At 42.8% G+C, this 15,317-nt stretch overlaps 1 protein-coding gene across 2 annotated transcripts in view; it reads left to right on the top strand.

The window, feature by feature from the left end:
* Nucleotides 1-15,317, top strand: part of LOC146786206 (cytochrome P450 2J5-like) — a 336,717-nt gene that overhangs the window by 221,318 nt on the left and 100,082 nt on the right. For both annotated transcript variants that reach the window (XM_085635783.1, XM_085635782.1), the window contains exon 5: nt 5,720-5,893. In XM_085635783.1, coding sequence (XP_085491909.1) covers nt 5,720-5,893 — 174 coding nt within the window. The remainder of the gene's footprint in view (nt 1-5,719; nt 5,894-15,317) is intronic.

Below are 15,317 nucleotides of genomic sequence, written 5' to 3'. Positions count from 1 at the left end.
AAGGACTCTTCCCAGAGGACCCTGAATAATTCCTTTGAAGGATGGAAGGTTGGAGAGTCACCCCGCCCCTGGATGCCCCGGGAACCAGGTTAACTACACCAGGGAAGCCAGCTGCATAGGGGTGAGGAGACATCAGAAACCACCGTAGACTATAATGGAAGACTTAGAAGAAAATTATTCTGGAGAAGACGGTGAAGAAGTCCAGTGAAATCCAAGGGTGGAATTTGGAAGTGAAGAACTGGCAAGCAGAGGGAACAGAGTCTATGCCACTCAGAAGTGACCAGTGGGCACGAAGACACAATGCCCACCAATGTCAGGAGGTTCTGAAGAGTCAATGGTGACTTTGTCACTGCAGCTGGGGAAGACTAGAAGCCTTGAATGAGCTGTTTCACTTGGATATCAGTGACCAGATGGTCGTTGTCTGGTGGGAGCACCAACGAGCCTTGGTAGCTGCAACTGGCGTGGAAGACAAAGAAGGAGCAATGTTGGAACCAGCAAGGTCAAAGAGACTCACCAACAGCAGGGGAGTCACAGCAGGCTTTGAGCAAGCAGGGGAGCCCACTGAAGCACTAGAAGACCCTCAGGAGGACCCACAGGCCGAAGGCACAGGAGTCACAAGAGGACCTCGAGCAGCTCACCAAAGATGAAGGCCCACGCAGCAGAGGATGCAATGAGGTTGGTGATCTTGGAGGGAAGAGAAGCTGGAGGTTGGAGCTTTTTGTAGCTCAAGGATCGCTGGAGGGCAGAGCCAACAAGCCTTGGCAATGGCAAGTGGATGGGGTACAAAGGGGTTAGGTCCTAGTGGTTCCGATGAGGGATACTGGCCTCAGAAGTGCAGAGAGGACACGCCAGGCCTCAAAAGAGTTGCAGAACCACCACCTGTGTTGTTGAGCCTCAGGTAGTCTGTAGCGAGCAGACCAGTCAGCTTCGTTGTGATGCCTGCAGATGCAGGGGAGTGACTCTTTCACTCCAAGGGAGATTTCTAAGGGTTTCCTTGAGGTCCACAGATCTGTTGAAGAACCTGGAAGAAGCGCAGGCACAGACAACAAAGAAGACTTGAAGAACAGCGCGACCAGGAACAGCAGTAGTCTTGCTTGATGCAGTCTAGATTCCAGTTGAAGTCCAATGAAGTCAGTGTCCAGACGGTCGAAGAGGGACATAGTTTCAGGCTTGAGTCTTGTCCCACGACAAATCTAAGAGACCACCCACTAGTAAGCCCTTAAGTACCCTAAGGCAGTGGTTCCCAAACTGGGGTCCGCGATTAATGTACCTGCTGGAGAGAGATGGGGGGGTTTGTCCAGTGGCAGCTTTGACTCATCTAAGGAAGCGCAGATGGGTAATATGCCTGCTGCGAAGAATGTCTACCATGCATTTTTTTAAAAGCAGTATTTTGTTTTGTGCATAGCTCAGTGGGTTCCTGCTTTTGCCATAGAGATTATTTTGTTATTGTGCAGTTCACTAGATCCAATCGTAATCTAGCACAATGAGCTATAAACTGCCATTAAAGAGCTGCATACAAACTACATGGTACAAGTTAGTAAGTTATGCTTTTTCCCAGTCTTTCATTATTCCGATGCTGCTAAAAAGGTTTGTTTGGGTAGAAATAAATCATTATTATTATAGTCAACGCTAACCCTTGTGTTATGTTCTGAATCCTGACTTTGTGCTTCTCTATACCAAGCACTCTTAAAAAATGCCTACCAGTATGGATGACATGTGAATCCTACACCTTGTAGTCCTCTTTGTCTTATGTCACATTTTCTATTCACTGATTTACACACGTATGATTCATTGTCTCTGTATGTGTGTGATGTAAAGTGCTCTGTAACCCTACAGTGGTATGAAAGGTGCTATACGATAAATTAAATATACGTGACAGTGGAGCTATGGAGATATGAGAGGCGCTGTTGGAGGGTAGTAGTGAGGGAATTATTGAAGATTGTCATTCATTGAAGATTGACAAAAGATTGTTGTATCCTGGTGCATAGTAAAGTCATTATTTACTATGTTTTAAAAGCTAATACAATTTAATATATAATGACAAATGAGTTGTAAAATGCACCATTTTCCCCTAACTTTTCTTGGGAGAGAGCCCCCCAAAGTAGTGGTCAGGCTCACTTGCTGTGCACTATACGGGGACTGGTATGACAACATTTTCCAGAGCAGCTTTTGGTTTCCAGTCCAGCCTTGGCAGTAAATAAAACCAAACAATGAAAAGTTAGTTGCGAGATGCAGCACCAACCTTCTCGTTTAGGTTTTTTATTTGTGCAAATATTGTTAATATGAAAATACTTAAATCTTTAGTAATTCAAGTCTAGTCTGTTTGGTGTGCACATGTGTGTGTTTATTTTTTTGGAATTACAGTTTTAATGTTTGACATTTAAATCATACAAATTGCTTTGGGGTCCCCGGCTTCCAGTAGTGACTCAATGGGGGTCCTCAGGGGTGGAAAGTTTGGGAACCACTGCCCTAAGGAAAGGGCTGGAACAACTCTGGGGTCCCTTCGAGAGGAGGAGCTGGACAGAGGGGAAGATACTCCCATGTCCTTTGTCAAGTTTCGTGCCAGAGCGGGAAACCAGGGCTCCCTGGACTGGCTCAAACTGGAGTAAGCAAGGAGAGCACCAAATGTGCCCTTCAAAGCAGTCTAGTCTCTCTAGCAAGCACCCCCACCCCAGCCTAATACACTGAGTCCTGTCTGGGAGGTGGTCACACCTCCCTTGACAGGAAACCTATTGTTCTACCTTCCCCTGCTTGAACTTGGCTCAGCAGCAGGAGGGCAGAATTGCATCTGTGGTTGGCAGTAGCACTAGCTTGCTGGAAGACCCTGAAAAGCTGTTACCGGGCGTACAGAGAGGTACCCAACAGAGCCCCCCCCAACACTCGAATCTGTGTTGGGGTATGATTCGAACATGATTGATACCAAACATGGCAAAAATCAAAGGAAATGATGGACGGAGTGTTGAACATTGCAAGCACTCACACCCAGTCAACTGATCTGGGTTTAATCCATCACCATTCTTTAGCCCACTCTGCCACCCAAGTTCAGACATGGCCATATGCAAATCAGTCTGACCCTGTGCCTCATGGGAACAGTCCAGCCCGAACTGCCAAGCCATGTCTTCCCTGGACCAGAAACAAGCTTCCTAGGACCGGTTTCTGGCATTTCAGCCGTCTTCAGCCAGGCTTGCTTGAATCCAGTGGCAGATCAGTTGACTGGGGGTGAGTGCTTGCAATGTTCAACACTCCGTCCATCATTTCCTTTGGTTTTTGCCTGATACCAAACATGATCAGGTTCAGTACAGTCACTATACAGTTAGACATCTTGTAATGACTGATGTCCACTATATGTATTAAAATAGCTGACCGCACTTACAAAGCCTGGAGAATTGACTCCAGGTTTGTAGGGTGTCCTGCTCATACAGGGATACCCTTACACTTATAACCAAGCACCCTGCACTCATGACTGAAGAGCCTGCCCAAGGGTAGTCATATAGGTTTTAAGGGCAGTGACCGAAGGAATAAGGAAACTTGTATCTGTCGTGAGAGATACCAGCACCAACTCACACAGGCATAAATGGCAGGCCTGTAGTCAAAGTTTAAGTGGACTCCCATTGGGTGGCAAAATACATACTGCAGTCAATAGGAGACACCTGGTGTACCTATGTTCTGGGTGCTGTAGTACTTTATACTGATTAGCAGGATCCCAGTCATACTGACACCAAGCAAAGAGTGGAGGTAACCATGCTAAAAGGATCCTACCTTCCTACACAATCCCTCCTGTGTCCATCCTCTTTCTTTTTCAATTGAAAAATAAGTTTTCGCTTAGGCTGTCATTTAGATGAAACAGGCCTTGCATTTGAACGTGATTTTGCTGCTTGTCATTTTTCACTGTTTCTGAGCCTGGTGAGACTAAATACATGGCAAGTTTTAAATGGAGCTGAGTGAAGACGCACATTATTCTTGTACTGAAGAAGAAATATATTTGTAAATCAGCAGCTGCCACAAACTCAGGTATAGAGATTAAATGGACAATTCTCTTTCCTATTGGATAGCAAATGTAAACAGAACACAAGCCTTTAGCAGGACAAAGTCCAGTTTATTGATCCAAGTGGCTTAGGTAGACCAAAGTGCAACACAATGAAAGTGCAGCCAACATGTGTTTCGCCCTCTGTGGCGTGCAGGCTTAGGACTTCCTCAAGGCTTGAGGTAGTGCATAAACTTAAACACCAAAACACAATCACCAATTGCGCAATTATGCGTACAGTTTAAAAGTCAATATACAGAGAAAGGAGGCACATTGTATAAAGAATTGAAATTGCACATACAGATTGGTGGGGCATGGTTGATCCAGTCTAGGATCATGTGGGCGTTGGTGAACCACGAATAGTAAATGCCACATGGTCAAAGAGTACACAGGAAGAAACAGTAGACGAGTAAAAAGATACAAATGGCCGATTATAGTTCAAGCACTTAAAAGATAATATAATATTAGTCAATATGTGCTGAGGTCCCCATGCATTATGCACATAAGGTATGGGGTGGTCAAGACACTATCCATGACTAGATGAGGGTACATATTGTTAGAAGGTGGAACGTTATATTGTGCAAAATACCATATCGTTACATATGTACATAAGTGCTAGTATAGTCTTGTTACAAATGACCATAAGCACTAGTGCCATCTTCAAGAGGAACATTAGGCCTAATCGCATTACTGATGTGGATCAATTGGTCGGAATTGAGCCTTGTCCATTTAATCTCTGCACCACCTCTGTCGACCAATTTTACTTCCAGTTTCCTTCGTAATGGGTTGCAGCCTTCCCACTTCTGGACCTTTGGCTCACAGCAAAAAAGACCTCATTGGATGAGGATGGACACCTCCGGGATGCTGAACCCCCTATCTATACACTACAGATGAACTCTTGTATGTCAGCTCCATAACTCCTGTCCCCATGTTACCCTTCCTTCTCAGCTTTGGTTCTCAAACTCTGAATTGACTGCTAAAAGCTAGGCTTGCATGGGGTCTGGCAGACTCCACTTAGACAATGCAACTTTATCACTTAGAGTAATGAATTTGTTGTCTGCAACACAAAGACAGATGTAGTATCATAGGAATGCATTGAAAATCCACATGCCTAATGAAGAACTTTGGGAAACAATATTTTAAACCTATGTTTTTCCACTTTGACTGCATTATATAATTCTGTACACATAACCTTTTGCTTAAAACAAGGTACGTCTTAAAATATATCAGAACACTTAGAAACATACTTTCTAATGTTACATTTTGCAAAGTGAATGCATTGCTATAATGATTTCTGAACCACACATATGGCCAATGAAGTACATCCACATATGTATGTCTTAAATGTACCACTTCTTTTCTGACATGGATTAAGGGTTTGTGCATATGCTCAAAATCTGCCATGTTTTTAGAACATCGAAAATATAGATTCATAATTATGACCACAGAGCATCTCTCGGTGAACCCTCTGAACAGTGAAAAATTGATGGAGACTGTAAAGAAGGGATGCACAAACATAAACAGAGAGACCATGAAATCACAATTTGTGTCTTTTTAATGTGTTTGATTCATTTTGGAAAGCAAAAAATGTGATTTCCAATACGGACTGTGGGGTATTTGGATACTTTTTCAGTACCGCATTAAATGTGTTTCTTATTTCATGTGAAGTATAGTAGTTATTGTATTTTTCTTCAGCTGCACGAGACATTCCCACGGCTGATACGCCTCCTCCCAGGCCCTCACCAGAAGGTCTTTGAACTCTTGGAGTATGCCCGTAATTACGTGAAGAAGGAGGTAAGGGATCACCAGGAGAGCCCAAAGGAGGAACACCAAGATTTTATTGACCTCTACATTGACCAGATCGAAAAGGTGAGTAGATGGGTGTTCTCTAAGTGGTCCTAAGTGTAGGATATTTACATTGTGACCTTCTTACCAATTAGATTTTGGATGTAGTATGTAATATCTTCATATTTCCCAGGCGTTTTCACAGATTTAAAAAAAAAAAAATACCAACAAGAAGTTCAAGTTGACAACTCCCCATCAAACAGACAAAGAAATAGAAATGTTCCATAGAGAATATAATGTAGGAGAAATGTTTGGAGCAAATGGTGCAGACAGGAACTCACCAAAAGGGGCAGACATAACGCTCAATTTCCAGAGAAAGGAGTGTTGAATTCCTTTACGGTTACCTACATTCAAAGTAATGTAACCCATGTGGGTCCCTATCTCGAGTCGAAAAACCTTACCTTGATTTGATTAAACCTGAAATATTATGTTCTTTATACTAAATTCAGGCTTGGAACCCTGCCTGTTGGGGCTTTCACTACTAAGTAGTCAACTAAAGCAAACATTGGCCAAGACAGCTGCTCTCTGGGAGGGCTAGAGATGTTTTGCCTCTTCTTGCTTATACGCCTTATGAAAGCAAATATCTTCCAATTGTTTAAACAATATGGGGCTAACACCACTAGTGATGCAATTGGACTGTTCAATCAGATTTACATGCCATATATTGTTCTCCCAGTTGGAGCCTACACCGGGTCAGCATGGCCACTCACAAGGGGGAGACATGAAAGGACCTACTATTGGCTTCCTAACAATAATCATAATACTTGTGTTTTCTGTGTACTTTTAAGTAGTTATGTTTTTAAGCTAATCTATTTTGTTTCTGCTTACAAACTATGTTAGAATAATTTGTGTTTTTTCTGTGTGACATTTAGCTGAATCAATACATAGATTTTGATCCCTTGTGACTATCCTGCAAATGTGGCATGGATCCTGACATTGAGAATTCATTTCCCTAGCTACCTTAAGTAAAGCTATTGCTGCAGGCGGAAAATGCTTATATTAAAGATGATTATTTGGATACTCAGCAGTTATGTATAGAGAAGGTAATTGACAATTTGAGCCAGTTTCAGTTAAAAATGCAAATGATATCGCACAGAAAATTGGGTTTCACCCCACCCAACCAGTAACCCAATTTCTTTCACAGTGCACACTAACACAGACTCCACATAAATCCTGACCTGGTGCCCAAAATGAAACACCGAGGTTTACAGAGTTTGCAGTAGTCTAGTTTTTGACCAGCTACTCTTCAGTGCTATTTGTCCTGCCTGGGACTGCTATGTTCAGTATGTATGGTCCTGTTCTTTGTCACTGTGCCATGTTTTGTTGATGTTGTAATATTGTGTTATGTCATGATGAACGTAAATGTTTTTAATCTTCAGCTGTTCATAATGTGATTTCTGCCCAGGGCATTAGCTGTTCGTTGTGCCAGTGGACTGCAAATTACATTTCCATTTTATCACTCCTATTAGCGTGGGTGGCTACTGTCCCTATGTCCAGGCCACATGATACCACTAATGTTTGGTGTCGAACATGACTTTTACAGCTCAATGCCATCTCAGATGGCTCTGCTGATTGGGGAGTTGCCTGCCCTTGTGGCTATTACTGTTGATTGTGCCTCATGTAGCTCCATGCTAATTATTGCTAACTGCTGTTTAGCATGGTTCTGTATCTGCTACTTATAATTAATGTCTCAGGTGGGCCTGTGTTCCTTATAAATGATTGCTGCCTCACACCACTGTGCAACCATGACACAGTGCTTTTTGTCTGGTATTTGCCTTGTATTCGTCTATTCCTGTTATGAGTCCTGCTTTTGCATAGCTAGACGCCAGTCATTGCTGGTTGCTGGATTTATGCCTCTTACTGCTGTGTCATAGCATCTTGTCAGTTACTGGTGATTGTCCTGTCTCATGACTCTGGGCCTAATTACGAGTGTGCAGGTCTTTGGATCCCAGACCCATGGATGGCGGTCTCACTGCCCCCATCACCTCGGGCCTTCCGACTGATTACAGTGGTGGCGGTGGGACCGCCACAAGACCACCGCCACTGCCAGGACTCAGGATCCCGCAGAGGAAGCAGTAGGGAAATCAGGTGGGAATCATGGCAGTGTCTTTGCTGGCCCCACCAAGCAGATTAAGACTTGCCTTTCCACCAAGCATTTCATGGCAGGGACCCTGCCATGAAATGCTTGGCGTAAGGGCATGTATAGGTCCCTCATAAGGCTCCCCTGGCAAATCTGCACATAGGGGTGTGTGTGGGGTGCACATGATGTGCCCCCAAAGGTGCACAGTCCTGCATGCACCGTGTGGCATGCACAACACAGTGCATGCCACATCGTGCACGGACGTGCTGGAGGCGTTGTCACATCACAGCGGTGGTATGCTTTGTAGGCTCTCCTCTTAGCCAAACTTTCCGCCAGCACACTGCCAGCCATGAATTACTGTGGGAATCCAGTGGGCGGGAATGCCGAAGGCTTGGCCGTCTTCCTGGGACTGCCACGGCCGCAGTCCTATAGGAAGACCGCCAAACACGTAATAAGGCCCTAGTGCCTATTGCAACAGACTACTGTCCCACGTAATTTTGCACCTGTTATTACATATTACTGTCTTGAATGATACTGCATCACTATTTCATGTTTGGTACATGCTATTTCTGATTGCGGTCGCTCATACCTCTGTGCCTGTTACTGCTGATTGTTATTCCTCAAGCCTCTTTCCTGTTTTGGTGATTGCTATCCCACATGAGTCTGTGTCCTTTAACTCTGATATTATCTTCATTCCCTCCTCCATTTCTATTATTGACAAATTATCCCAGATATGGTCAAAATGAATCGATAGTGGGACTATATTTTTAGCTGAGATTCCTCCACATATGTATCACAAAAGTAGTACATTTTAAGATGTTAGTATCTTGAATTATTTATACTGTGTTGTCTTTTTACTGTAGGAAATTCATTGTCATATGCCTTTTGAAGGAATTTTGGAAGTGTTTTCGCACTTTTTGATAGTTATACATCTTTTATTAATTTGTTTATCAATTCTGAATAAAGACTTACTTGACTTGACTTTACTGACAGCAGAGGCTTGCATGTGTATGTCATTTATTGACTGATGTCTTCTGTGGCTTTTGTCTGTTGTTGTGATTGCAGTCTTGCATTGCCCTGTGCATATTATTGCTAACTGATGTCCCTTGTGTGGCGTTTATTAGTGCTTGCAAACTTAGATTACTCTATTCGGATTATTGTTCATTGCTTTCTTCTTATTAATTATTGCTTTTTCACAGTGCTCTGTTATTGCTGATTAGTATCTGACATGCCTTTGTGTCTGTATTACTGTCTCTCATGGCATTGTGTCAAGTATTCCTGATTGTTCTGTCTCATGATGCCGTAGCTATTGCAGCAGACTGCTGTCTTACGTGGCTGATACATATTCTGTATTTCTCCACAAAACAAGGCCCAGAAATTGGTTTTCTACAGCCTCTGGTGCTACGCACTTACTCAATTTGCCAACCTGACACACATCCCACTAAGCATTACTTGAGCGATGTATGTTTTATCTAACAGTCAGTCCTCTGAGTTTTCACTGGGATTGTCATTAGAACCAAAATCCCTTTTCAGCATAAATTGGTACACTAAAGAACACTATGGACCTATGAATATATTTTCAAGATTCATTAAGATCAAAATCCTATCTTAGTATTAACTATTATACAAAATAAACAAGATGGTGGCTATGATAGCTGTCAGAAGGCAGTGCAATAGAAAATAAAGTAAAATTATGACAGTTATATGAGGCTTCTGTACATCAATGTCCCCAACCCCTCCTTTCCTAAGCTAACTAAGCTAACCTTAACACCAAAAAGGGACCTACTCGAGTTTCAAAAATGGTTCACACCCAAATACCTTTTCTGAACAATAGAAGCAATGTTCAGTGAAGAAAGATCGGCTGCTGTTCCTGCCTGCTTCTCAGTAGCTATGTCCTCAAGTCGGCAGATAAGCCGATCAGAGAACCTGATGTCCCTTCCTTATAGCCTTCAGCAGTGAAAGGTGTTTACGACTACTCAGTGGCCCTCAGTCTTGTATCACTGGAGCTAAGTTTCTCACTATCTAATTATGCTTTGTTCCAGTTTCTATACTCTGTTGGAGCCTTATTGAACATTTTCAGAATATACAGTTAGGGGTAAAGCCCCTCTAACCTTTCACTTACTTATATCCAATGAAATGTTGACTATTGCTTAGAAACAATATCAGGGAAATCAATATATCACTTTTTATGAAGCATTGCTCATTATTTAGAAACAATAACTGGAAAACAATACAAAAGGTGCAGAAATAAACATGAATACATTAAAGGAAGCTAAATTACTCCCTCTCAATGAATAACAACATTAATAATTGTGCATTCATATTTGAAAGATACATCTAAATAAACAAATCTATATAATTTAAAAGGGGGATACAGAGTATAGAATATATCTGAGGATTATAGCATCCTGCAGTGATAATGGTGCCCATTCAATGAATATATATATGCATATATTTACACATAGGACATGAAAAAACTAGGCTATTTTATTTTATTTCTTTTTCAATTATTGTGACTGGATACAAACAAATCCAAAGAATAAAAAAAGGAAAATAGTGTAAAATTGTTTCAATTATTTATATAAGCCAAAAGATAGCAGCTTCTGACTGTTTCATTTAAGTTCAATTTGTTATCAGAGCATAGGGATATTTCCAAACGTGCAGCCCTGGAAAGAGAACAATACTTGAATGAGACCAGTGATGGTTCATCTGTAATGAAGTGGAAGTGACCAAACATTTTCAGACTTCGATGCAAATTCATGAATTTTCTCCAGATCTAGATGATAGTGATGTAGCTATAAGTCTCTTGAAAAATGGGAATGCTGAAACCACAGGTAAAAATGGTGTCATTGGCGATTTTGAAGACGATGCTGAAGCATTCTGCAAAACAACGGCAATTGAATCTGAAAATAAAGATACTGTTGGTGGTCTAGTACTTGCCATGGTCTACCAGGTGATAGCATTTCTGATTGCCATGTATAGTTTTTTTGATGATGAGCATTAGCATTGTGATGCAATACACTTGATACACTCTGATCGGTCAAATTATTTCCTACATTTCTAAGGACGTTATTGATAGTTGTTACATCACAATGTGCAGATGAATTGTTTCAAAACAGATCATGCACCAAAAAGCAGGTCTCACTTGGGTATTTTGAAATCTGTGAAATAAAAATGTCCAGTTTTCACTTAACATGCTCAACATGTCCCCTCCAAAGTAGAATGCCATTGCTTTGCAATATTGCTGTGCAGTCGTATAGAATTCATTCTCATCCACATATGTATCCGTGTCTTAAAGCCAGCTAATCGGCCAGAGCAAATTACTTAAAAAATATTCACTGTGTATGTTGTGTTTGATGCATGGAAGATGGTGAGCAATAAATCAACAAACTATGGGAGTCATTACAATGGCAGAGGGTCCGCCATTGCCAGCCATGCAGTGGCAGGCCCTCTGCCATCAGACATCAATTTTCCCCAGCCAAATTACGAGGGTGGTGGGAACCGTTTCAGGTCCGCGGTGGTTGCAAAGACCCCCGCCACGCCTCCGCCAGAGGCAATCATACCGATTGCCTGGCAGAGCGGTTAGCATCTTGAAAATGGTGACAGTGACTAGCAGGCACTGTCCGCCATAATACAATACTGGCTGTAGCCAGCCTTTTCATGGCGGTGAAACCACCATGGAAATGCTGGCGGGGATTGGTTTCAGGGGCCCGTTGCGGGCCCCCTTGTATTGGGGGGAGGTGGTGGTACACTGGGAGGATACCTATGGTACCCCCTACATTTACCTGCATTAAGTGGCAGGCACCGCGTGGTGCCTGTCACGTAGTGCGGGGAAACGCACTACATATATTTTTAACATTTCGGCGGGTGCTACAGCCAGCAGCACCCACCGCAATGGTAAAGATGCAAGATGCGACCGCCACGGTGGTGGTCACACCATAATTCTACGTGCAGGACCGCCGCCATACAGGCAGGTGGTCCCAGGCAGCACAACAATGGCGGGCCCGCCATCGTAATTACCTCCCATGTCATGAACTGAGTCTGCAGAAGCTGTTGAATTTCAGATATAGATCAGACTGTTTGAAGGGCAAATGTTTCTATTGCAGAGGTTAAAAGCTCCTCTTTCTCTGTCAGAACTTGAACAAACCTGTTTAATTTATCAAAGTGCATAATCTATCATGTCTACTTTTGGCAAAGGAATACTTTGAAACAATTCACTGTCGTCTGAACAGTTAATCTATATACGAAATCCACGCTCAACCCACTGCAAGATTCATTTGTTTTTAGATAGGAACAATTTCTTTGGCATGTATGATAAGAAGGAATAAATGAGACAGGTGCTGCTAGGAATATAAAAACAAGGTCAGATTTCAAAGTGTTACAAGCGCCATGCAAAGTGATAGAATCACAATGGAGAGAATATGCTAGTTGATTGATGCATTCAGATGAGCTAAAAAGTGTGAAATTGTCTTTTTTTCAACAGCTGAACTTGGAAGGAAATTTCTAGATATGTGGAAGAAAAGCATTGTGTGTTTTGTCATACTAAACCAAGGATGTATGTTATGAACAATCATAAACATGGAAATCAGTGATTGTCAAGGAGATTATTCCATGCAGGGGCCACATAAGATGTGGATCTTCTATCAACAGAGTGCTTTTTATCTTTTATATTAACAAACAATTATACAATGCCTCCTTCTTGGAAATCAATTTTATTTTAAGGTAAAATTATAGGGGGAAACACAGCTGATTTGTTTATGCACTTCCATGGCGCTTTATTAATTTCCAGAGTTTTTTATGCATAATTCAGTTGTGTTACTGCCTGCACCTGTCCCTGTTGTTGTTGCAAAAGATTCACATTCTCTTTTTAAAGGGGGAGAGTGAACCGAATAATGGTTAAGATTGTGTTTATACATTTTGAAAATGTTTGAAAACCACTGTTCTTGAGGCGTCAGATCATCTGACAGAAGCAAGATGGCGGAGGGGGCATAATTCACCACGGCAGCACCTTTCCCTAAGCTCCGGAATGCATCCCTAGGTTAACACGGCCCTCCGTAGAGGAATACTGCTCACCTGCAGTCTCGGTGACTGTGTCACGGCCGAGGAGATTGAGAGCGGCGGCGGCGGAACTGAATCCGGCGGATGGGCTTCATTTCCCGGGTGGCCGCAAAGCTCCAGCTGGACGGCAGGACATGTGAGGAAGCACCGGGTGGAACCTCCAGGCAGAGAAGGTCGGGGGCAGGGCCGGGCTGGGCTGCAAGCCGGCTGAAGCAGTACTGAGGAGGAGCGGTGTTCTAGCTGCTAGGCTCACTCTGACATTTCGCTCCACCTGGTATGCCGACGATGTGGCCATAATTACTTCGGACCCCGCTGGATCTATGCGCGCCGTGGAACGCATTGCCAAAGACTTCAGGACTCACTCGGGATTTTTGCTGAATAGAGCTAAATGACAGATCTCGATAAATAGATTTGTTGCGGCCTCGGATACTGGGATTGTTGAGAAAGCGGTTTATTTACGGGTATGCATAACAGCTAAGGTTGAGGATGTTGTAGAGCTAAACATGGCTCCCATAATGGGGGATATTAAAAATTACCTGCAGCGATGGGACAACCTGAAGCTGTCAATAATGGGGAGGTGCAATATCATAAAAATGATGATTTTGCCAAAATTGTTGTATATCTTTCGCACAATTCCCCTGGAAATACACAATTTCTGGTTTTGTCAAATTGAAAGGGAGGTAGCGAGATTTATCTGGTCTTATGGCAAAAACAAGGACAGCTAACGCATTTCTATCCCTCCCAAGGGAGAGAGGGGGATGGGGACTCCAACATTTTAAGTTATATTACTTAGCTGCAGTATTGCAATATTATGGGCCTCTACTTGGTGTCAAGGCTAGGGAGGGAACCGACCCTAGCTATGTCCCCTCAATATTTGAAATCTTGATCGGCACACGGGCTAAGGGCTGTCTCTTAAAATTTTATGGAGTCAGTTACGTTAAAAAAACTCGGTTCAAGGTTTTAATTACTGCCTTTTGTAACTGGGCTGGCTTAAGGAAAACATTAGGAGAAGGCAGGTTTTACAGCTATACCCCCTTGATCAGGAATGATCAGCTCCCGATGGCTCTACAGGATGAGTGTTTGCCAAGGTGGGGAAGAGGTGGTGTCAGAGTACCAAGTATCCACAGGAGCCGATGATGGTCCCAACGCCCCGCCACCTCAGGTACCACCCGAGAATGCTCAAGGTAGCAACAAAAGCGGGGGGGAAAGGGGAAGTGGATGAGAAACAAGAGAGACAGCCTCGGAAGTTGATAGTTCTTCACACTGTGGTCTGGGTAGATCTTCTTACTTCACCTGGATTTTAAAGACACACATGTAAATGCTACCTACACTTTTTTAATACTCGATATAACACCACAACACTAAATTTACCCTGTAGACCTCTGGCTGGTGCTTCTCCCTTTTGTTTTGTTTTTTTATTTGGTTTTATTCGGCATCTGTATTAGGGGGAAACAACAGCTTTTAAAATAACATTCCTATCCTGAGTAACGCTGAATTTGTATATATTCTAGTAAGCCCCCTCCTAATTACCTTCGCTACATGTAGTAGCGTGTTATTCCAACTGTCGACTGTAATTTTATCCAGGGAATGAGTTATGCACCCACTAAGATTCTCCAAGGTGTGCGAATTAAACTTGATTACTTTGGTATAATTAAGTCAATGAGCAATATGCTCCTGGTTGTGTAAGTTTTATATCATATCTTACGTCACAATAACTCTGGTGTTCAGTGAAGGTGAAACCACAACATAGTTATCTGGAACACGAAGCGCTACAAAAATGTTACCTCAGGTGTTCAAGGAATGTGTAAACAAATACCGCTAACTGGAACATGAAGTCAATAGCGCTACACGAAGGTTCTCTTTCTTCTGTATTTTCTTGTCAGGATAGTTGACTCCCACGTTGCGCATGCGTATACTAACCACAAATTGAGATAATTATGTTTTCTGAGGTAAACACTAAAACGAGCTTTGCGCCTTAAGGAGACGCTACACACTCCCAAAAGACTACTGTTGAAGTGCGCAGTTCCTTCGTGGAACGCGCACCTTGAGCTTCCTAACTGTCGCATGAGGGGAAACACTAGACCGCCAACCTGCTTTAGATCTGTGCTCATCTGCGCGGCCATTTCCCTCACCTGAGTTCCTTATTATTGTTATGCATTGTTTTAACAGGAGTTTGGGCGCCAAACACCTTCGTCTCCAACGCGGATACTTAATTTGTTTTGCCCAAGGGTTGCAGGGTTTTACGTTGCATCTCGCTATGGTTGAAGTTGTTGCCAAAATCTTGACAGTACCTCCCTCCAAAAGGGGCTC

The sequence above is a fragment of the Triturus cristatus genome, chromosome 11 (assembly GCF_964204655.1).
Source record: "Triturus cristatus chromosome 11, aTriCri1.1, whole genome shotgun sequence".
NCBI lineage: Eukaryota > Metazoa > Chordata > Amphibia > Caudata > Salamandridae > Triturus > Triturus cristatus.
This window is presented reverse-complemented; position numbering and strand designations above follow the sequence as displayed.